This window comes from Tursiops truncatus, chromosome 3, assembly GCF_011762595.2.
Source record: "Tursiops truncatus isolate mTurTru1 chromosome 3, mTurTru1.mat.Y, whole genome shotgun sequence".
NCBI classification, from domain to species: Eukaryota; Metazoa; Chordata; class Mammalia; order Artiodactyla; family Delphinidae; genus Tursiops; species Tursiops truncatus.
In genome coordinates, this window is record NC_047036.1 from 116925635 (window position 1) to 116949259 (window position 23625).

The window sequence follows — 23625 nt, forward strand, 5'->3', positions numbered from 1 at the left end:
AAATTGTGTATTTTTTTAGCATATTTTTTTTTATTTTTTAGTAAGAGAAATCATTCTAGCATGTCTAACTGAACCTAACAATTTTCACTTGCTGTTTAGTAAAGCTTAAGAGTGAATGTTGCTTAGCTCTCTTGTGAGAGAAAATCAGAAATAGAATACACTTATAAGTCAATTGTTTCAGTCCCTTAAAGAAATTAATATAATTTACTCACATAATTTTTTGGTTTAAACAGACTGGTCTTACCCCTTTGATGGAAGCTGCTTCTGGAGGATATGCAGAGGTTGGAAGAGTTCTCCTAGATAAAGGAGCAGATGTCAATGCCCCCCCTGTGCCTTCCTCAAGAGATACTGCTTTAACAATAGCAGCGGACAAAGGTCACTACAAATTTTGTGAGCTCCTGATTAATAGGTGGGTAAATTTTATATTTATTTATAGAATTTCTATGATCCCTTTCAATTGTCAGAGCCTTTACAGTTAATAAAATTGTTTTACTTTATTGACATTTTAAAGAACAGATTATTTGTTTGCTATTTTATAAAAGATGAAAGACAAATTAGAGAAAAATAGAAAAAGTCAGCCTCTTCTCATAGGAAACAAACTATATTAACATTATTTGATTTTTATAGGGGAGCCCATATTGATGTTCGTAACAAGAAGGGAAACACACCACTTTGGTTGGCATCCAATGGTGGTCATTTTGATGTGGTGCAATTGCTAGTGCAAGCAGGTGCTGATGTGGATGCAGCAGATAACCGGAAAATCACACCTCTTATGTCAGCATTTCGCAAGGTAACTTGATGTGGGGGAAAAAGGATAGAATTTGTTTAAAACTACTAAATTTTAAGTTGAAATCGTGAGAAAGATAAATTGGTCTTGAGGAATCGACTCTGTTTCTATATACAAACCTTTGCTGTCTTTCCACTTTCTTTGTGGCCAAATCTAAGAGCTATATGGTAGTTCCCTATAAGCAACTTGGTTGTTAAATCACTTGGTGTCTTGACTAGTTTTGTTATGTTTTTGTACATAAAACGTGAGATTTAAGGACAGATATTATATGTAGATGAATGTTTTCTCTACCTAAAGAACAAAAACAAGTGGACTCTCATAAAAATTTATTATACCTCCTGTATATATTAAGGCTTACTTATCTGCTCTATTTTACAGAGCTTTCCCATTGCAATTGTGATAACATGTAAACTACTTAATGTGGCTCACAAAGCCCTGCATGAATGGCTCATGCCAGCCTCAGACCAATCATTTCTACTCCCCTTCCCCTTTGGTCACTACACTTCAGCCACTGGCCTAGAATGCACTAAATTTTTAAATTCCTGAGGGCCTTTGCTCACTGGTTTTCTTTTCCTGAAATGTTCTTTCCCTTGCTCTTCACCTGGCTCACTTCTCTTCATCCTTTAATATCTACTCATCCTTAAATATCACTTCTCAGAAAGTCCTTTTCTAACTCGCAATCTGAAAAGTTTCTCTTGTTCTCTTTTATAGTTCACTGTTATTTTCCTTATCTCATTTTGTAATTATACATTCAAACATGCATTACTTTTTTAATGCCTATCTCCCCAGTTAGACTACAAGATCTATGAAAGCTAAGATTCATGACTGTCTTTTTCACCAGTGTTTGTGCCCAGTTGTTCAGCTCAGTGCCTGACACATACTAGATGGTCAGTAAATAGCTATTGAATGAGAGCAGTGTAAGTTATGAGTCTTAAAAAAAATCTTAAATATTTGCTTTTTTTTCAATTTTTTTCTTTCCTTTTAATTGAGGTATAATTTATATATAGTAAAAACACAAATCTAAGGTACATGAATTTTGATAAATGCATATACCTATGTAACCCACACTCCATAAAGGTATAAAATACTTCCATAATCCTAGAAAGTTTCATCATGCCCATCCTCAGTTAATTCCCTGCCCCAGAAGAAGCCACTTTTCTGATTTTTGTCACCATCAGACTAATTTTTTTTTTTTTTTTGCCACACTGTGCGGCGTACGGGATCTTAATTCCCCAACCAGGGATCGAACCGTGCCCCTTGCAGTGGAAGTGTGGAGTCTTAACCACTGGACTACCAGGGAAGTCCCCCCATCAGACTAATTCTTGAAGATTAAACGAGCTTTAGTAGGAGGGGAAACAATGCAAGTTTGGTTATGTTAAAATAGACGTACTTATAATTGATTACAGATCATCCAGCCCCTGATAATGGCATTTAGAAAGTGTTTTACCTAGATTCAAGTCATAGAACTCAAGATAAATATGACAACCTACCGTGTTTAGTTTCGTAAGATAGAGCCAAAATAATGCTTTGAAATCTAGAACATCCTCTTTGTTTTCAGACTAATTTCCCTTTTATATTGAGATTCATTTCACATCACCAATTTTTATTTTACTAATCGATTTATTCTAGGAGATATATATTTTTTAAAGTTTGTCTATTTTCAATGGGATGTGGGCAGATTAAATTCAGGAGAAATGTCGTTTGGTCCACCATATATTTCCCAGCATGTTGTACTTACCGCTTTCTGTTTATAAACTCAACACTGTTTCTATTTTCATAATTTCAATTTTAAGTTTAGTAAACTCTCAAGTGTTACTGTACCTTTTACCCTTAAGTTTTTAAGCATATGGGCCAATTTTCAAAGTATTCTTTTGTGTATTTTTTGTTATACTTCTTACAGGGTCATGTAAAAGTTGTTCAGTATTTGGTGAAAGAGGTCAATCAGTTCCCTTCTGATATAGAATGCATGAGATACATAGCAACAATCACAGATAAGGTAGGTTTAATATGCTGTTGAAGCACATTTTTGTTCTTTGTTGAATTATATGCCAGAGTATATGTTAGCAGCCCGTTCTTTTCATCCTCTATGAGACTGATCATCTGATTTTTCTATGCTTTAGTTTCCCCATTTGCAAATGAAGAATGAGTATATTTTTTATAAATTATTTTGAGATTTCCTTCCTATTATGGACCATAATTACAGTGACTGCAGCTAAAGTTTATTACTAGACTATTAGCCTGATTAGAAAATTTTCTAAGAACACAAACTTTTTAGAAAATGGTACCTTATTTTGATTTTTCAATCAAAGACTAGACTCAAAGGATAGCTTAATTTGGTTTAGTGAATATTCAGTAATTTGAGGCTTTAAGCCCTGAACTTTGGTATACTTATCAGCTCAAGTTTTATTGGCCTGTTTATGTGTTCCTATATTTATATAATTCCATTTTCCACTATAGGAACTGTTGAAAAAATGTCACCAGTGTGTTGAGACAATTGTGAAGGCTAAAGACCAGCAGGCTGCAGAAGCAAATAAGAATGCAAGTATTCTTTTAAAGGAACTTGATCTGGAAAAGGTGAGTGGGAAAAATAATTTTCTTTATTAGAAATGGTTGAAAATCTAGTAGAATAAATTTGCCACTGATATGACCATAATCTTAACAAAATCTCTTTTTAAAAAATGATTAATAGATTATCAAACTACCATCAATTTTTTGATTCTGACCTATACATAAAAAATACTTTTAACCATATAAGTGAGGAATTAGTTTCTGAGCAGATCACAATTTTCCAAATAACATTACTGCCTAAGTGGTTTTAATATTAGTCTGGGAAGAAATTTTTTTAAACATTGGAAATCTTTCGTTTATTATAAGATATGGGCTATAAGTGGTTTATTAGATCCTTAATTAAAGAGTAAGTATCTAAGTTTCCTAGGATGTGTGGTAGTATAATTGAAAAAGTTAAAAAAAAAAAAAGGTCGCTTTTCTGAGGCTTAGTGTGCTTACCTGGAAAAGGAGGGTGTTGTTATGAACCCAGAAATTATATTAAAAGAATAAATAGCATAATCAAGTAGAGTTATTATAGAAATGCAGGAGATAGCTTAATATTAAGATATTTTGTTGATGATAAAAGGAAGGAAAAAGATCATTTTGAGAGATGCTAAAATTTTGACATCAATTTTTAATTTTAAAGAAAATCAAAACTTGTAAGTTAAAAACAGAAGAAAAAATTGCTTACAAATCAACGAGAAAGGGATTTCCCTGGTGGTCTAGAGGTTAAGACTTTGCCTCTACTCCCACATGCCTCGGGGCCAAAAAACCAAAATATAAAACAGAAACGATATTGTACAAATTCAATAAAGACTTTAAAAATGGTCACATCAAAAAAAAAAAAAAAAACAATGAGAAAAAGATAACTTGCCCAGAATGAAAAATGATCACACAAATGGGCAATTCACAGAAGAAATATAAATGTTCAATAAATACATGGAGAATGCTCAACTTCATGAATAAACAAAGAAATGCACAGTGAAAGAGTGATTTAAATTTCTTTTACCAGATTAGGAAAACTTAAAATTTAAAGGTTTGGTAATAGATATTGATGGCTAGGGTATGCAGAAATTAGCCTTCTAGTATGATTTTTGATGTATGGTATAAATTAGTATAAGTATTAATGGAGATGATTTGACAAATGCATTAAATTAAAAAGGGTGCATACCTACTCCAGTCACTCCTCTTCTAGAAATTTAGCCTAAGGTAAATACTTTGATAAATGCTCAAAGATGTGAACATACAAAAGGACATTCACCGTTAAAATTGCTTATAACAGGGGGAAGGGTATAAACCTTAAAGTTTTATCATTAGGAAATTAAATAAATTTAATACCTCCATGATAAACTTGATTACAGTTAAAATCAGAAGGGGGAAACTAATATTCATTTTAAAATGAAGTTTGAAGTTTGATGACTACTAAGGTCCCTCCTGTGTTCTATAATTTTTATTTTTGTGTAACTACCCAGGGATATGGTCAGCAATTCCTTAAACAGCCGTTTTGCTCTTATGCCAACCGAGTGATGAAACTGCATATTCAGTTAACAATTATTTTTTCTCTTAATGCTCGGCCCCTTTCTCATTTACATAGGGGGTTGACAGACTTTTTTATTTTTTTTTGTGGTACGCGGGCCTCTCACTGCTGTGGCCTCTCCCGTTGTGGAGCACAGGCTCTGGACGCGCAGGCTCAGTGGCCATGGCTCACGGGCCTAGCCGCTCCGCGGCATGTGGGATCTTCCCGGACCAGGGCACGAACCCGCGTCCCCTGCATTGGCAGGCGGACTCTCAACCACTGCACCACCAGGGAAACCCAACTTTTTATTTTTTTATTCTTTATTTTTTTAATTTTAATTTTTAAATTTTTTTGGTTTCGCCTCGTGGTTGTGGGATCTTAGTTCCCCGACCAGGGACTGAACCCAGGCCCTTGGCAGTGAGAGCGCAGAGTCCTAACCACTGGACCACCAGGGAATTCCCAACAGACTTTTTCTATGAAATGCTGAAGAGTAAATATTTTAGGCTTTGTAGGCCCATACGATCTCTGTCATAACTCCTTGACTCTGCTGTTATAGCACGAAAGCACCCATAGACAATGCCTAAATGAATGTGTTCCAATAGAACTTTATTTATGGACATCAAAATTTTAATTTCATAATATTTTCATGTCACAAAATATTCTTCTTTTTATTTTTTCAACCATTTAAAATGTAAAAGTCTTAACATTCAGGCCATAGTTTGCCGATGCCTGATTAGATAAGTAAAAATGTCAAAGAGTAACTTATGACTCAGAATGGTAAATTATAGTTTTGAGGAAAATGCTTTACTTAATTACCAGGACAACTGGACTTCATTGACAGATTCTTATGGTGAACCTTTTTTAGATAATTTCCACACAAATATGAGTAATTTGATGTGTTTTCTGTTTGTTTTGAGTTTTCATTATGATGTGAGGTGACCATTACCATGTTCCCCTGTCTGAAAAAAATATATTTTCTAGTACTAAGCAAAGCAAAACTATAAAGTAAGGCGAAAGTAATTTCTATAATGGCCTCCTGTGGATATTTTCATAGTGAAATTTGTTAATACCTTATAAAAGCATAATAGCTGCATTTTATTTTATTTTTTTAACATCTTTATTGGAGTATAATTGCTTTATAGTGGTGTGTTAGTTTCTGCTGTATAACAAAGTGATATATACATATATCCCCATATCTCCTCCCTCTTGCTTGTCCCTCCCACCCTCCCTATCCCACCCGTCTAGGTGGACACAAAGCATCGAGCTGATCTCCCTGTGCTATGTGGCTGCTTCCCACTAGCTATCTGTTTTACATTTGGTAGTGTATATATGTCCATGCCACTCTCTCACTTGTCCCAGTTTACCCTTCCCCCTCCCCCATCCTCATGTCCATTCTCTATGTCTAAGTCTTTATTCCTGTCCTGCCCCTAGGTTCTTCAGAACCTTTTTTTTTTTTTTTAGATTCCATATATATGTGTTAGCATACGGTATTTGTTTTTCTCTTTCTGACTTCCTTCACTCTGTATTACAGTCTCTAGGTCCATCCACCTCACTACAAGTAACTCAATTTCATTTCTTTTTATGACTGAGTAATATTCCATTGTATATATGTGCCACATCTTCTTTATCCATTCATCTGTCAATGGGCATTTAGGTTGATTCCATGTCCTGGCTATTGTAAATAGAGCCACAATGAACATTGTGGTACATGACCCTTTTTGAATTATGGTTTTTTCAGGGTATATGCCCCGTAGTGAGATTGCTGGGTCGTATGGTAGTTGTATTTTTAGTTTTTTAAGGAACCTCCATACTGTTCTCCATAGTGGCTATATCAATTTACATTTCCACCAGCAGTGCGAGAGGGTTCCCTTTTCTCCACACCCTTTCCAGCAATAGCTGCATTTCAGTCAAACAAATGCCACATAAATCTATGGTTTTGCTTATTCTGGACATTTCATATAAATGGAATCAGACAGTATTTGGTCCTCTGTGACTGGCTTCTTGCAATTCATAGTGTTTTCAAGGTTCATCCATGTTGTAGCATGTATCAGTACTTCATTTATTTATTTTTTTACTGCTGCATAATATCCCATTATATAGATATACCACATTTTGTTTACCCATTTATTAGTTGATGGACATTTAGGTTGTTTCTATTTCATAGGTATACAAGTTTTTTGTTTGTTTTAACTTGGAATGCTTCATGAATTTGTGTTTTATCCTTATGCAGGAGCCCTGCTAATCTTCTCTGTGTTATTTCAATTTTTTTAGTATATATGGTGCTGAAGCAAGCATGGTGTACAAGTTTTTGTATGAATATGTTTTCATTGGGTATATATCTAGGAATGGAATTGCTAGATCATATGGCAGTTCTGTGTTTAACCATTTGAGAAACTTCTAGATTGTTTTCCAAGGTAGCGGCACCATTTTATGATCCTACCAGCAGTATATGAAGGCTTCGATTTCTTCATATCCTCACCATGATTTGTTTTATCTGTCTTTTTGTTGATTATAGGCATCCTAGTGACAGTGAAGTGGGTATCATTTTGATTTGATTTGCTTTTCCCTGATGGCTTGTGATATTGAGCATCTATCTCTTCATGTGTTTATTGGCCATTTGTATATGTTTGGAGAAACGTCTGTTCAGATCCTTTGCCCATTTTTTAATTGAGTTATTTGTCTTTTCATTATTGAGTTAACGAGTTCTTTATAAATTCTTGATACAAGCCCTTACCAGATAAGCAAAAATTTTTCACCGTTTTATGGGTTGTCTTTTCACTTTATTGATGATCCCTTTGAAGCACAAAAACTTTTAATTTTGATTATGTCCAGCTTATCTATTTCTTCTTTTGTTGCTTTTATAAATGTGTGTTAAGACTGACATCTATGGGAAACCCCATGTATCATAAACAAAAATATCATTTCATTATTTATTTTAAATTACTGCCTTATTGATAAAATGAGATACCTACTTTATTTGCAGTCAAGAGAGGAGAGCAGAAAGCAGGCTCTTGCAGCTAAAAGAGAGAAAAGAAAAGAAAAGAGAAAAAAGAAAAAAGAGGAGCAGAAAAGGAAGCAGGAAGAAGATGAGGAAAACAAACCTAAGGAGAATTCAGAACTACCAGAGGATGAAGATGAAGAGGAGAATGATGAAGATGGTGAGAAATGAACCATCTGAATTAGTGATAAAATTCTTCTGTGTTTATCAACTTCATTTTGAGTGTTCTTTGCTCTCAAAACTCTCAAAACTAATTCTAGTTAAATATTCAGTTACTTTAAGCTGAAATAGACAGTTGACTTCCATAGTAAATACTTCTAAATATTTTACATTGTAAAGTGACACAGAGAAACTGAAGGGGGAAGGCAAGCACATAATTTGAAGACATTCAGTTGTAACTTAAGTTCCCCTGTAAAAACATTATGTATGTCCTAAAAGTGATACAGTAAGAGGTTTGCCAGCTTTTCTTCAGGTTCTTCTCTACCCTCTCCTTCCCCAGTTGGAAACTGGGAAGAGGTTCATTTCCTCAATAAATTTTTAACTAAGGTTCAGTCTTGAAGCTCTATAGGGTTGAGGTCCATTACTCTCAGAGTTGTTTATTGTACAGTCTGGCAGTGGTTGTAGTAGGCAAATAATTTTGCTCTATTTGACTTCTAATTCTAAAATGCTATTTGAAAAATTTCTTAAATTCAAACTATATTGTGATTTTTGTTTAGTTTATGAGACTAGCATTTCAGATCTTAAGAATGTTAATGTTTTATACCAAGTTAGACATCAAAATATGATATAGTATATTCTCACAACAGTAAAGATTTCTTTATTTACTAGTGAATACTGATAAAAGGAAAATATGACCTAAGGGTCTGAATTATTATGAATTATTAGGTATATTCTGTCACAATTTGTTTTGAGATCTGTGGCTCTCAGTGTGATTTTTATCCTTTTTCATAATTTCAGTGGAGCAAGAAGTTCCCATAGAACCTCCTAGTGCGACCACCACCACCACAATCGGAATCTCTGCAACATCTGCAACATTCACAAATGTGTTTGGGAAAAAAAGGGCCAATGTTGTGACAACTCCCAGCACCAATCGGAAAAATAAGAAGAACAAAACAAAAGAGACCCCTCCCACTGCACATTTAATATTACCAGAACAACATATATCCTTAGCACAGCAAAAGGCAGATAAGAATAAAATAAATGGAGAACCCAGAGGTGGCGGTGCAGGTGGGAATAGTGATTCAGATAACTTGGACAGCACAGATTGCAACAGTGAGAGTAGTAGTGGTGGTAAAAGCCAAGAGTTAAATTTCACTATGGATGTGAATTCCTCTAGTGATAGGAGATACCCCTCACTGCTACTCCATTCCCAAGAAGAAAAGACAAGTACTGCTGCTTCCAAAACTCAGACACGGTAAAATTTTCTGACTTGTTAACTCTGCACCTACCTTTCCTTTTTCATGCCTGGCACAAGAACTTGAAGTAACATAAGTTGTATTGAACAATTGAAGTCTACCACATTACCTGTCTTCAGCATTTAAAACTGAAATTCACCAGTGTCCTCCTTATCATGTGCTAGTTATGCAATGAAATTGTTAGAACTTTTAACATTCAACTTTGAAGCTGAAAATATTAGCGTTCCTTGATTTTAACTATGTCATTTTTATTGATTATATATAGTTCTTTTGGCTTCTGAATCCATTTTAATACTAAAATAAATAATGGACTCTTTGCCCTATTTCTATTTTTCTGAATTGTTAATAATTTGATATGCCAAATTTTTTTTTAACAAGGTTTTTGGGTTTTTTTATATAAATTTATTTATTTAATTTTGGCTGCATTGGGTTTTGGTTGCTGCACGCGGGCTTTCTCTAGTTGTGGCGAGCGGGGGCTACTCTTCGTTGCGGTGCGCGGGCTTCTCATTGCAGTGGCTTCTCCTGTTGCAGGGCACGGGCTCTAGACACGTGGGCTCAGTAGTTGTGGCTCACGGGCTCTAGAGCGCAGGCTCAGTAGTTGTGGTGAGCAGGCTTAGTTGCTCCACGGCATGTGGGATCTTCCCGGCCCAGGGCTCAAACCCGTGTCCCTGCATTGGCAGGTGGATTCTTAACCACTGCGCCACCAGGGAAGCCCTGGTGTGCCAAATTTTAATTCAGATACTTCAGCAAATCTCTTGAGTTTCTATCTTAAAATTTATCATTTATTGGCCTTGATATTTCTCTTCTCAGACTTGAAGGTGAAGTGAATCCTAATTCCTTATCAACAACGTACAAGTCAGTGTCGTTGCCATTAAGCTCTTCAAACATAAAGCTGAATCTGACTAGCCCTAAAAGGGGGCAAAAAAGAGAGGAAGGGTGGAAAGAAGTTGTTCGAAGGTAAGTAGTATTAGTCTCGTCTTTTTAACTTTTCTCCTCTTGTGAGATGGTTATCCAGTTAATTAATGAATAATTTGAATGTGGTTATTATATTCAATTGCAATGCCATACTACATCCAGAGTAGGCTAAAGCAAAATTAGAAACAGTATGTAAATTTTGTATGCATATTTTATATGATACAAGAAATGTTGGCTTTAGAATAACAAAAAATATTTTATTAAAACATAAGACATACAGTTTACAGACAAACCATACAAAAAGGTCACAGGCTTCTTAAGGGGAAGATTCAATTGACAGCAAAGTCATAATGCTATTTGTGAAGGCTATGATGTTTGTTTAATGGTCCCATTTTGATTCAGACAAGTTTGTCCATCTACAGCATTTAAATAAAGTTAGACTTCGCTAGAGAATCTATATCTGCTTTTAACCAATGCAGTTAGATCACCATAAAGAGTGGGGGGGAGCCCATAAAATTAAAACTACCTTCTCCCTCAAAAAAAATAAATAAATACAAGTACCAACACCCCTGCAGCTAACTTTGACAACTCCCTTCATTCACACTGCTTTATACTTAAACCATGATGGGGGAAATGAATAAAAGCAGACAGGAGCCATTGCTTTTAAATGTTTCACACAATCCAGAAGGTAATTCTAGCCTCTGCTCATGCTTTACAACAGGGAATCAGAATAAGACATAGGTTTGCTAATGTGCACTTAATCACCAAAGGACTAAGATGTCTGAGTTTTTATTCTGTAATTTTTCTAAGACTTTATGTCCATTAAAAGCAAACAAAAAAGGAAGAAGTCTTGGCAGAACAGAAGTGATGCACACTTGATGATCAGATTGATTTAAGTATTATTCATGGCCTAGTCTATGCTCTAGCTTTCAAAATAGCTACATATTTTCTTCCCAGTTTGTCTACATTAGGATATTAAATTTGATCATGAAATGTATTTTAGAGTCTACAATTGGGTATTCTTGTGGAAGGTATAGTTCAAAGTTTGAGGGTCCCTCCCTAGGAGGGAATCCTGGCAGTCAGCAGTGACCACATGAAAATAATGGGTGTTGCTCTCATTTGGTTCTGCCAGCAAACACTGGGTTTCCGTGATAATCCTGCAGGACACCCAGGCCATCTTGTCAGATCCCAAAATCAGCCTCTGGTGTTTTCTCACACAAGTGGAAGTCCCAGGCTCCACTTGTGGATTGCTTTTTATGTACAAATCTGAGGCTTTATTTTTTATTGCTAAGTAAAGTTGTTGACACTGATAAGCTGCCTTTATTCATTTTCAGTATGGAGTTTAACAATGTGGTATGCATTATTTTAATTTTGAAAGTATCAATATATGATCATTGCAGTTTAGTTAACATGTGATAGTTTATGCAGATTTGAATGCTGAGATCATGAGTGACTTAAATATAATTTTTTTAAATGGCAGTGTGTTTTTTACCTTCACTAAATTAAATTCAATATAATAAGAGGTCAGTTTCTAAAATAAAAACTTCTAGTAATTTCCTCTTTAAGGTTTGAGAAATACTATTCTACAAATGTTCATGAACATACTTACTGAGACATCTTTTTTTTTTTTAATTAATTTATTTTTGGCTGCGTTGGGTCTTTGTTGCTGTGCGCGGGCTCTCTCTAGTTGCGGCGAGCAGGGGCCACTCCTCCCTGTGGTGCATGGGCTTCTCACTGCGGTGGCTTCTTGTGCTGCCGAGCACGGGCTCTAGGCGCGTGGGCTTCAGTAGTTGTGGCACGCAGGCTTAGTTGCTCCGTGGCATGTGGGATCCTCCCAGGCCAGGGATTGAACCCATATCCCCTGCATTGGCAGGCGGATTCCCAACCACTGGGCCACCAGGAAAGCCCGAGACATCTTTTTTAATAGACCTTTTGATTTCATAAGCTTATGTGTGGTCTTCATTTTGTAGGTCAAAGAAATTGTCTGTTCCAGCCTCAGTGGTTTCCAGGATAATGGGAAGAGGAGGATGCAACATCACTGCAATACAAGATGTTACTGGTGCCCATATTGATGTGGATAAACAAAAAGATAAGAATGGCGAGAGAATGATCACAATAAGGTAATTGTGAGATATACATATCGTTAGTTCTATGAGGAAATTAAATTTTATTAGAAGTACATTTTTGTTAGGTATGGTACAATCAAGAATTCCGTTTCATGATAAAGATTACCTAGTTTTGTATATTTTTGATCTTGTTCTGTTTTTTGTTTGTTTTCTCCCCAGGGGTGGTACAGAATCAACAAGATATGCAGTTCAACTTATCAATGCACTTATTCAAGATCCTGCTAAGGAACTGGAAGACTTGATTCCTAAAAACCATATCAGAACACCTGCCAGCACCAAAGCCATCCATGCAAACTTCTCATCTGGAGTAGGCACCACAGCAGCTTCCAGTAAAAATGCATTTCCCTTGGGTGCTCCAAGTCTTGTAACTTCACAGGCAACAACATTATCTACGTTCCAGCCCACTAATAAACTTAATAAGAACGTTCCAGCAAATGTACGTTCTTCTTTCCCAGTTTCTCTACCCTTAGCTTATCCTCACCCTCATTTTGCCCTGCTGGCTGCTCAAACTATGCAACAGATTCGGCATCCTCGTTTACCCATGGCCCAGTTTGGAGGAACATTTTCACCTTCTCCTAACACTTGGGGACCATTCCCAGTGAGACCTGTGAATCCTGGCAACACAAATAGCTCTCCAAAGCATAATAATACAGGCCGTCTACCTAACCAGAACGGGACTGTTTTACCCTCAGAGTCTGCTGGACTAGCTACTGCCAGTTGTCCTATCACTGTCTCTTCTGTAGTTGCTGCCAGTCAGCAACTGTGTGTGACTAATACCCGGACTCCTTCATCAGTCAGAAAGCAGTTGTTTGCCTGTGTGCCTAAGACAAGTCCTCCAGCAGCAGTGATTTCCTCTGTGACAAGCACTTGTAGTTCCCTGCCTTCTGTCTCCTCTGCACCTATCACTAGTGGGCAAGTTCCCACCACATTTCTGCCTGCAAGTACTCCTCAAGCACAGCTTTCTTCACAAAAGACGGAGTCTTTCTCTGCCATGCCAGCCCCCAAAGAGAAAGTGTCCACACAGGACCAGTCCATGGCAAACCTGTGTACCCCCTCTTCAACTGCCAACAGCTGCAGTAGCTCTGCCAGCAACACCCCAGGAGCTCCAGAAACTCACCCATCTGGTAGTCCCACTCCTCCCTCCAATAACACACAGGAGGAAACACAGCCATCCAGTGTGTCTGATTTAAGTCCTATGTCAATGCCTTTTGCATCTAATTCAGAACCTGCTCCATTGACTTTGGCATCACCTAGATTGGTTGCTGCTGATAATCAGGATACCAGTAATTTACCTCAGTTAGCTGTACCAGCACCTCGAGTTTCTCATCGAATGCAACCCAGAAGTTCTTTTTACTCGGTGGTACCAAATGCAACTATACACCAGGATCCCCAGTCTATTTTTGTGACAAATCCAGTTCCTTTAACACCACCTCAAGGCCCACCAGCTGCAGTGCAGCTTTCTTCAGCCATGAACATTATGAATGGTTCTCAGATGCACATTAACCCAGCAAATAAATCTTTGCCACCTACGTTTGGCCCAGCCACACTTTTCAATCACTTCAGTAGTCTTTTTGACAGCAGTCAGGTGCCAGCTAACCAGGGTTGGGGAGATGGTCCACTGTCCTCACGAGTTACTGCAGATGCCTCTTTCACTGTTCAGTCAGCGTTCCTGGGTAACTCTGTACTTGGACACTTGGAAAACGTGCACCCTGACAACTCCAAGGCACCTGGCTTCAGATCACCTTCCCAGCGAGTTTCTACTAGTCCAGTTGGTAAGTTATTATAACTATCATTACCTCACAGTTTGGGGCTTTAACAACATAATCTAACCTTCCAAAGTAATAAAGCATTTATTTTGTACATAATATTGCATGATCTTTTAAAGAAATGAAGGTGTGTCATAAATAGTAAAGACCCCTTAATGACTGCTGATTGAGTGGCCAAAATGTAGGTAAGTCACTCACATATGAGCTGCTTTATATTGTCTTTTATGATCTCTCTGCACCTTATTTCAAGGAAGTTATACCTTGTGTCAGTCCATTTTCTGAGAATTGGTATAAGATGATATTAATAAAAAAGGACTCATAGGATGCTTCAAGCATTCCAAATTTACAGACATTTTTTAAATCATAGTGATTGCCTGCATTTCTGAGATTAAAAAGTTTGGGTTACGAAGGTGTTTAGGTTACAGTCCATAATCTACATTCTTTGTTTTCAGTCTTGGGTGCTCAGAATGAATATTAAATGATGTCATAACTCTATATTATTTATATTAGATGGAGCTATTTGAAGAGATCCAGTCATGTATAGGCTCATATTTAACCAAAAAAAAAAAAACATTTTGAATCAGCTGTTTGTTCTTTGAAATTAGAAATTAGCTGCTGAGGCAGTATAAGAAAGATTTAGAAAGATAAGAGGCTAGTGGTGGCTTGGAGATATTTGGAAAACCAGAATCTATTTTCCAGAGTCTAAGGGCCAAATTTTAGTCCAATCTCTTTGCTCTATTCTGAAAAACAAATTAGAAATTGTGGCTGACCTAGAATGGGGGTAATAAGAACTAGTGCCACTTAGCATTTTTCTTCCAGTTGAAAAACTGTCCCATAGCCCATCTTTCCTTTTTGCTAATTATAAACTGATCTAGGTTGTTTAAAATTTGTGAGTTTATGGATATGGCATAGCCTTAGCTTTTCTATCAGATATGTTTCCATTTACTTATCTTTTCAGGAAAACATAGCTGTTACATCATCTTTTGAATAGAAATAAAGCTTGCATAAGACAGTCTGTGGTCCAAAATATTCTCTTGGATTTTTTTTCTTCTTTTCTATAAATAGGTATCTATTTTAACTTTTCATTTTGGCAGACTAATAAAAAGGTTTTCAGAGGCCCTAGAATGAAAGAAGAGCTCATTGCCAGTGCTCAGACTGTGGTAAAAATTAATTTTTTAATTAATCCTTGACTTGATTGGCACTAACTAATACGTGAATTTAGAGTGCCTTAGCTAGAGTGGGACTTCAGATCTCTCATATTCCAGTGTTTGAGCTCTTTGCACTCCACATTCTATATCCCAGAAGATGTGCAGATTATGAATGGCTGGAGAAAAGAAAGTCAAGGAAATCATCCATCTAGTTTGGTAGCAAACAAGGTTTGGGAACCTGAATTATTCAGATCTATAACATCAAAATTATTTATTACTAGTTAAAAAATAATTTTTTAAAAAAGCAAGCATTAATCCTTGACCTTCCTTCCAGGGTCCAGAATTGATTAAGCTTGGCTTCATTTCTTAACTGCCTGGGTGGTTTCTTTTGTTGATGCTCTTCTTTCATGGATATAGTTTAGTTTTCCTAGTTTGCAGGTAAGAAATAGTGATACTTAAAAAGACGGGAAAGCATGTGGAGAAACTGGAACCTTCAAACACTGCTGGTAGAAACTTAAAATGGTACATCATTTGGAAAAACAGTTCAACAGTTCCTCAAAAAGTTAAAAAGAGTTACCATATGATCCAGTAATTCTGTTCCTAGGTATATCCAAGAGAAAACATGTGTCTACACAAAGACTGGTACATAAATGTTCATAGCAACACGATTCCTAAGAGCCAAAATGTGGAAACAGTCCAATGTCCATCAGCTGATGAATGGAAAAACAAAATGTGGTATATCTGTATAAGATATTATTCTTAGTATAATGTATATTCTATATTATGAGATACAATGAAAGAAATAAAGTACTCATTTGTGCTACAACATGGGTAAACTGAAAACATTTTGCTGAGTGAAAGAAGCCAGTCACAAAAGACCACATATTATATAATTCTTTTTATATAAAATTTCCAGAATAGGCAAATCTAGAGAGACAGAAAATATATTAGTGGTTGCTTAGAGGTTCAGATATGGGGTAAAGGAGGATGGAGAGTGACAGATAATGCATACAGAGATTCTTTTAGGGTAGACAGAAATGTTCTAAAATTGATTGTGGTGATGGTTGTACAACCCTGTGAATATACTAAAAGCCTTTGAATTATATACTTTATAGATGAATAAGACCTGCTTGAAAAGTTTTGAATTTTTTATGTTGATATTAACTACTTTTTTCTGAAATGAGTACCTATAATCCTTTTCCAGATCCTTGACCTCTTTCCCTAAAATGTTCTCCAGAGAAAGAAATGGAATTTGAGAATACTGCTAAATTCAGACTCATGCAAACTAGATAGAAACTTTGATGTAGTTTGCAGCTGTTGATTTTTTTTTTTAATCAGATGGAATACTGAAATTATCTTTAGTTGAATAGTATGCTTTCCTTCCATGTTAGGAAGCAAACATTGGTAGGTTTTGTTACTCATCTTGCACAGGAAATGACTATAGTTATATAGATGAACAGCTGTATTTCTAAGTGATGGGTAACACAACATGCTCTTATTTCATGTCCCCTCCAATGAAAGCTTTGAGATTTATCTAGAACATACTCCAGGTGACTGCCATTCCTAAACATTGGGCTCACATTTCTATATTTAGTCCTGCTTGGTGATATTCTTCTGAACTGTAAGAAAAAAATAGTTTGGGGACATACAGTATGATATAAATGGATTCTTATTGCTGTGATCCACAAAATAATTCTTTCTTCTTTTTTAAAGAGGAATTAGGTAAGCTTTGGACATTCATTTTTAAAGCCTTGGCTAATTTGATGTCTTGGACCTGTTTTTATTTCAGGGTTACCATCCATTGACCCATCAGGCAGCTCCCAATCTTCCTCTTCTGCTCCTCTGACAAGTTTTTCCGGCATACCAGGAACTCGGGTTTTCCTGCAAGGGCCAGCTCCCGTTGGGACTCCCAGTTTCAACAGACAACATTTTTCTCCCCACCCTTGGACAAGCGCCTCAAACTCATGTAGGAATCCTGGAGGAACTCTTCCCAAACAGTCTTGAATAAGTTATTAAACCATTTGTTTCAGGGAACGCTATATTGTAACTTTAGTAATCTAAATTGTATGCGAATACCCAAGGTTTGTATTGCAGTCATGTCAAAAATTATCAGTCATTTATAGGATAGAAAACTTGAGAAGGGTCAGGCTATTCTTCCAAGCCAGAATTGAGATTACACTGAGACTTGGATCGAGAAAAGAGGCACTGGGCTTCCCTGGTGGCGCAGTGGTTGAGAGTCCGCCTGCCGATGCAGGGGACACGAGTTCGTGCCCCGGTCTGGGAAGATCCCACATGCCGCGGAGCGGCTGGGCCCGTGAGCCATGGCTGCTGAGCCTGCACGTCCAGAGCCTGTGCTCCGCAATGGGAGAGGCCACAACAGTGAGAGGCCCGCGTACAGCAAAAAAAAAAAAAAAAAGAAGAGGCACTACAAGTAGTTTTATAAGACCCTTTGGGGACAGTATTGTGAAATAATTTCTTAGGTCTGAAAAGAAGTTGAATTTAAGTATCTGGTCAGTTTGGTATGATTCCTCATTTATTTTTACATTTGAGGAAACTGTATGATTGCCATTTATAAGTGAAAATATTCCTCTGTTCTGACTTATTTCAATATTTAGAACAGATGAAGTTCTAAAAGGATTTGAACAGGATTTGATTTTTTTTAAATGAGCATCATGAGAAAGTCAGTGAGTATTGGCCCTTTGACAAGGAAAACTACCCATATTACCTGAGAGTCCCATTAAGAAACAAAGCTGTGAATTAAATCCTACAATGCTTCACTAACATTTAACCTTCCTTCCTTATGGGGAAAAATAAGAGGCTGTAGAAAGAGAAAAAAGAAAACAGCTAATAATTACAGAGGACCAGCAGCTATTTTCCAGATAATATGATAGTTACCGTGCAAACATAGCCACATTTAAGTTAATTTAAAATGTGACAATATATGTTTTGAGAAGATTTTTTAGAACTACAGTAAGGGGAATTCCCTGGTGGTCCAGTGGTTAGGACTCTGCGCTTTCACTGCCTTGGGCCCACGTTCAAACCCTGGTGGGGAAACTAAGATCACACAAGCCAGCAGAACTACAATAAGAATGAATACGACCTTCTTCCTTTCTAGCCTTGTTCAGTTCAATTTGAAAAAATTCTTTAGACTAGTCTGTACTTACTATATATTTAGACTATTTGTTTATACTTACTACAGGCAGAAGTAGTATAGGATAATATTTATAGAACTTATATATATTTTTTTTAATTTACTTATATATTTGGTTGTACCAGGTCTTAATTGCAGGAGGTGGGCTCCTTAGTTGTGGCATGCAAACTCTTAGGTATGGCATGCATGTGGGATCTAGTTCCCTGAGCAGGAATCGAACCTGGGCCCCCTGCATTGGGAGCATGGAGTCTTAACCACTGCTCCACCAGGGAAGTCCCTGTATATTTTCATTTGAATGATCTTATAAAATGAAAATTTTTTTCCAGAACCTATGTTGTGGAACAGATCTTTCCAACAAGGTTTCTCATATTCTTATAATTAGTTTTTATATGTAATAAAACAATAGAGAAATATTTTGCCACCAGGTGACTCTCCTATTCCATCTGTTTCTTCGGGATCATCTTCACCTCTTTCAGCCACTTCTGCCCCACCAACATTGGGCCAACCGAAAGGAGGCAGTGCCAGTCAGGATCGAAAGATACCTCCCCCCATTGGAACAGAGAGACTAGCCCGGATTCGGCAAGGAGGGTCTGTTGCACAAGCCCCTGTGGGGACCAGTTTTGTTGCTCCTGTTGGACACAGTGGAATCTGGTCATTTGGCGTCAATGCCGTGTCAGGTACAGTTACAGCGTCCTCTGTCTGGAGGGATATCTCGAGTAAGTTGTGGGATTTTGCCATTTAAACTTAGTTCCTGCACTTAACCAGTAAGGTTGTTTAAACCTTTGAGGAGTTCAGTCCAGTCTCAAAGTCTGGAATGTTAGTTTGGAGTATACATAATAATAGATGTAATATGTATGATAGTAATATATATAAAATAATAAATACAGACTTGATTAGAAGTAAAAGATTCAAAGCATACTTCCTTTCCTTCTTAAGCTTTTCATTATAGAATAGGACAATCATTTGATTTCTTTCAGAGAGCACTTAATCTTTTGCAGGACAGGTAGAGTGTTTGGGGTATTCAGAGTACTCCACCCAGTTTTCCAGGAACTTGTATTTTGGTTTGCAAAGATTTTCATGAATGTGTCCTGAGCTTCTCAAAGGAATGCTTTTGATTAAATTTAGTATGAAAAAATCCAGTGGTAATGTTTTATTTTATTCCAAATAAATATCTAACCTTGATCTCATTTCTTCTTTCTAGAAGGCTTATCAGGTTGGTCACAGTCTGTGATAGGGAACCATCCAATGCATCAACAATTATCAGACCCAAGCACATTCTCTCAGCATCAACCAATGGAGAGAGATGATTCTGGAATGGTAGCCCCCTCTAACATTTTTCATCAGCCTATGGTAAGCAGTTTTGTGGATTTTTCTCAAGTGAGCTGACAAACATCATTGTAACTTGTTTAACACATTGCCAGCTAATGTAGTCACATGTTAAGGAGGAATTTGTACTGAAATAATTCTCCCTTTTGGTATAACTAGTTTGTTTCTATGACTTTGCCAGATCTTTTATCCAGTTTCAAAAGTGGATTATGTTGTTTACATTAGTTTGTCCTCAAACTATCCTGAAGAAGCCCCCGTCTTCCCTCCAAAACCTGAGAGATTTGGGTTTTGCTGCTTTGCATTTGGCTGCCACAGCTTAGAGAGAAGCCTCTTCCTCTCTGAAAAGCTGGCTGTGAGCTCCCCATTGCCCTCTTGTCTCCTCTGAGAGCTTCCAGGCTGCCATAAAGCCAGATTGTGGCTGCAAGCAATCATGTAGAATTCCCCTTTTCTTGGCAGAAGCTTATTAGTAAATCCTAAATATGGAAAGTTGAGGGTATTATATGTGTCCATCAAGTATTGGGAATTTCCTGATGATTTGATATTGGATTTAATTGTTTTGTTTTGTTTTTCTGTTCTCATTGAAAAATGTTGCTGACACAAATAACCACTTTTGGTTTCCCAAGACTGTACAGTGTTGCTATACTTACAGGATACTCTGGAGTTCTTTGAATGAAGGGAAATAAGAATCTATGCTGGTATTGTGGAATCATCATTTACAATCACTTCATGATTACACCTTTCTGCTGTTTTAGGGTCTACCAATTTCCATGTATGGCGGCACCATAATACCCTCCCATCCTCAGCTTGCTGATGTTCCAGGAGGCCCTCTGTTTAATGGACTTCACAACCCAGATCCTGCTTGGAACCCTATGATAAAAGTTATTCAAAATTCAACTGAATGCACTGATGCCCAGCAGGTAAAATGGACTTAATGCTCTTTTATTTTTCAGATTTATGATGTCATTCTTTTAATTCTTTGGGTAGTGCAAGTTCTGAATATCAAAAATCATGACATCTGACTACCTTGAACTGAATTAAGTTTTTCAATATCAAGATGATGCTACTTAACATTTTATCTCATGTATGTGTATTCTTCCTAGGCAGAAACAGTGAATTACCATTGCATTTATATATTCATTTTGTAAATGTCTAAAGATTCCTAATTAGAAATTCCAATTTTTCCTCCCCCTTTTCAGATTTGGCCTGGCACGTGGGCACCTCATATTGGAAACATGCATCTCAAATATGTCAACTAAGTTAGAAGGTCTTACTCTTTAGCCTTGTTTGAGAAACTTTTGACCTTGGAAGAACCCTGGGGATTTTTTTTAATGTGCCTAAGAAATATTCTCTGAGGCTTTAGCAATGGAAATTTGATTGCCCATTGTATATGAACAAAGTGATTTCCTATCCATCTGATTATGTTCTCTGGTTAGTTTAGCCATTTTGAAATTAGTGCTTTGGGCTAAACATACTGAATGCGATTTGTATGCAGAAGAGAATTAGATGATTACATGTTTCAACCTTTTAGGGTGGTAAATACATGTACAATTGTTTACATACTTAAAATGAAAAGGTTGAGTAAATTTCTTGTCATATAGTGGCTCTACTTAATGTGGCCTGTATTAATGTGAAATATTTACCAGAATATTCAATAAAAAGATGAACAGTGTTTAGAAGTGGGGTGTGATCCTTTCAGTGGTCATGCAGGTACTACCCAATCCACAATCATACTGAACCAGGTTGTTAATACCATATTTGTGATAGGCTTCTCACATTTTACACTTTAGAGTCCATTCTTAGCCTGCCTTGAAAAAGCACTTTTAAGACTAGTTGTATACTTATTCTGTGTTAAACATTCCTTGTTCTTTTGTTCTCTTCTGTATCATTTTAAAAGTGAGAATGTTTCAAGCCCCTGCAATGTGTCTTATCTGACTTTAGCAGATAGGCCATTAAAAGGTTTAGCTCTTTGTGGATCATGAGTATGTCAATAAGAACAACAGGATTTCAGTCAGATGACACTGAAAAAACTTAGGGACACCCAAATCATCCTTCAGATTCCTTTTGTGCTTCCTGACTTTTTAATCTAAAGATTATATTGGTTATAGGTGTTTAAGTTTTATTTGGGTTGGGACATAGGAGGGGGTGGGGGTGACTCCTTTAATTTTGTTGTATTGTTGAATCAGCTGAATAATGTCTATAAATATGTGACTAATTCTGGGCTTAGTTCCATGAAGAGCCAATATGGTCAACAGGCTAAACTCATGAACACTGGAATGGAGTGCTTTGGCCAAACTATAGGCTATGCCAAGAATCTGATGCAGTAGAGAAGAAAAAACTAGCCCAATGAAAAGAACAGTCATCAACTTGACTGTTCATGTTTTAATATGGTTGAATTACCTGGTCTTAGATAAAAGCGAGCTAAAAAAGAAAACAAGAAAATGTTTGAGGTGATAGAGGAGCCAAAACACACATTAAGGCAAAGAAGGATGCACAGAAAGATAATAACTAGGGGCAGAACCATACCAGAAGCACTTTTCTATTCTCCTACCAACAGAAGTTCTTAATCTTCTCTCCCTTGCTCCTAGAGCTGCCACTAGATGAGACACACCATGTTTGTTCTGTGTTAGACATACCTGGTTGGTTTGTCTTCCATATCATTTTACATATGAGAGTGCTTCTGTAAGCTCATTTCTTATTTTCTGTTTTGAATGGATTTGGAATTATCACTGGTATTGAAGCTGCTGCCTTTGTAATGCTTAATAACCACATCAAGTAGTCTCAAGAGACCCCGTTGAGGGGACCAAAGGACCCCTGGGATCACCTACATATCTTGCTGTTTCCACTTACCACTAATAACCAAAAAAATCACCTAATATTAGTGAAATGAATGAAACTACTCTTGATGAAACATATACTAGAGAGAGATAATATTAAGTAAATTATTCAGTGGGACAAAAAGTGAGTTTTGTTCTATCTTAACTATTTAAAGTACACTTGAATTATTGGAAGAGCTCTTCCAATATCTTCTACACCTTGAGGACAACAGAATGAGAAATTTTATCTCAGATCAGGAACTAGAACCCATAAGAAGAGGACGCAATTATGAGAAACCCCTAGAAGGATTAGGAAAAAACGAGCTGTGCAGTTTGTAGCAGTTATTTAGGATACTCTACTTCCTGCCCTCTTACCACCACTGCCTTCTTTTCTTTCTATTTGAATCCCAGTAACCTACTCCCCACTCCATTTTGCCTGCTAATCTTTTCCTCTGTCTTGCCTCTTCCTGGCATTACTTTACTGCTATTTTACCAACCTGAACCTTGGATTAAACCTAGCTCAGGTAAGAACTTAATTACTTTCAGAATGTACAAGGGATTTGTGGGGAGGCAGAACGGGTAGAGTGGAACAAGAGTCAGAAACCTAAATTCTGTTTTCATTTCTGCCACTTTAAGCTATATGACCATAGGCAAATCATTTCTCATCTCTGGGCTTCACATTCATCATCTGTAAATGAAACAATGTAAATGAACTCAAAAGGGTCTCCTAGTTCTAACAGATTCTCTTGTCTTGTGAATGAGAATGTATGGTATGGGACTACTAGAAGCCAGTACATTGCTGAGATTTGAGGGCCCCTACCATTTGTTCTTACATGGAATCAAAAATCTGCTGTTGTGAGAGCCATTATTGATTTTGGGAATTTAGTGGAGGCAGAAGAAAACCTTGCATACCCATAGTGAGCCCTCAAGTCATTAAGAAACATCCTGCTGAAAAAAAAAAAAAGGAAAAGAAACATCCTGCTGAGGCATAGATCAAGCCCTATGAGAATAACAGCTCATTCAAGGAACAAAACTGTATCATCAAGGTTTCTGGACCCACTTATTTCAAGTAGTGTTCAATGTAATGAAATACCACCACCAATAAAATTCTTGATGT

At 36.9% G+C, this 23625-nt stretch overlaps 1 protein-coding gene and 1 non-coding gene across 4 annotated transcripts in view; one reads left to right on the plus strand and one right to left on the minus strand.

Annotated features, from left to right (window-relative positions):
- The window catches only part of ANKHD1 (ankyrin repeat and KH domain containing 1), a 116050-nt gene extending 92568 nt beyond the window's left edge, over positions 1–23482 (plus strand). For 2 of the 3 annotated variants that reach the window (XM_019924539.3, XM_019924541.3), the window contains 14 exons: positions 234–409; positions 628–790; positions 2688–2783; positions 3245–3361; positions 7834–8008; positions 8806–9262; positions 10074–10220; positions 12149–12298; positions 12464–14076; positions 17008–17184; positions 18795–19046; positions 19571–19719; positions 20448–20612; positions 20892–23482. In XM_019924539.3, coding sequence (XP_019780098.1) covers positions 234–409; positions 628–790; positions 2688–2783; positions 3245–3361; positions 7834–8008; positions 8806–9262; positions 10074–10220; positions 12149–12298; positions 12464–14076; positions 17008–17184; positions 18795–19046; positions 19571–19719; positions 20448–20612; positions 20892–20951 — 3897 coding nt within the window. In that variant the 3' untranslated portion in view covers positions 20952–23482. The remainder of the gene's footprint in view (positions 1–233; positions 410–627; positions 791–2687; positions 2784–3244; positions 3362–7833; positions 8009–8805; positions 9263–10073; positions 10221–12148; positions 12299–12463; positions 14077–17007; positions 17185–18794; positions 19047–19570; positions 19720–20447; positions 20613–20891) is intronic. The other variant, XM_019924544.3, reaches the window with a different exon arrangement.
- LOC117311987 (U6 spliceosomal RNA) lies at positions 7036–7145 on the minus strand. The gene has a single exon (XR_004526174.1). It is a non-coding gene; the product is annotated as a U6 spliceosomal RNA (small nuclear RNA).
- Positions 23483–23625: the final 143 nt, after the last annotated feature.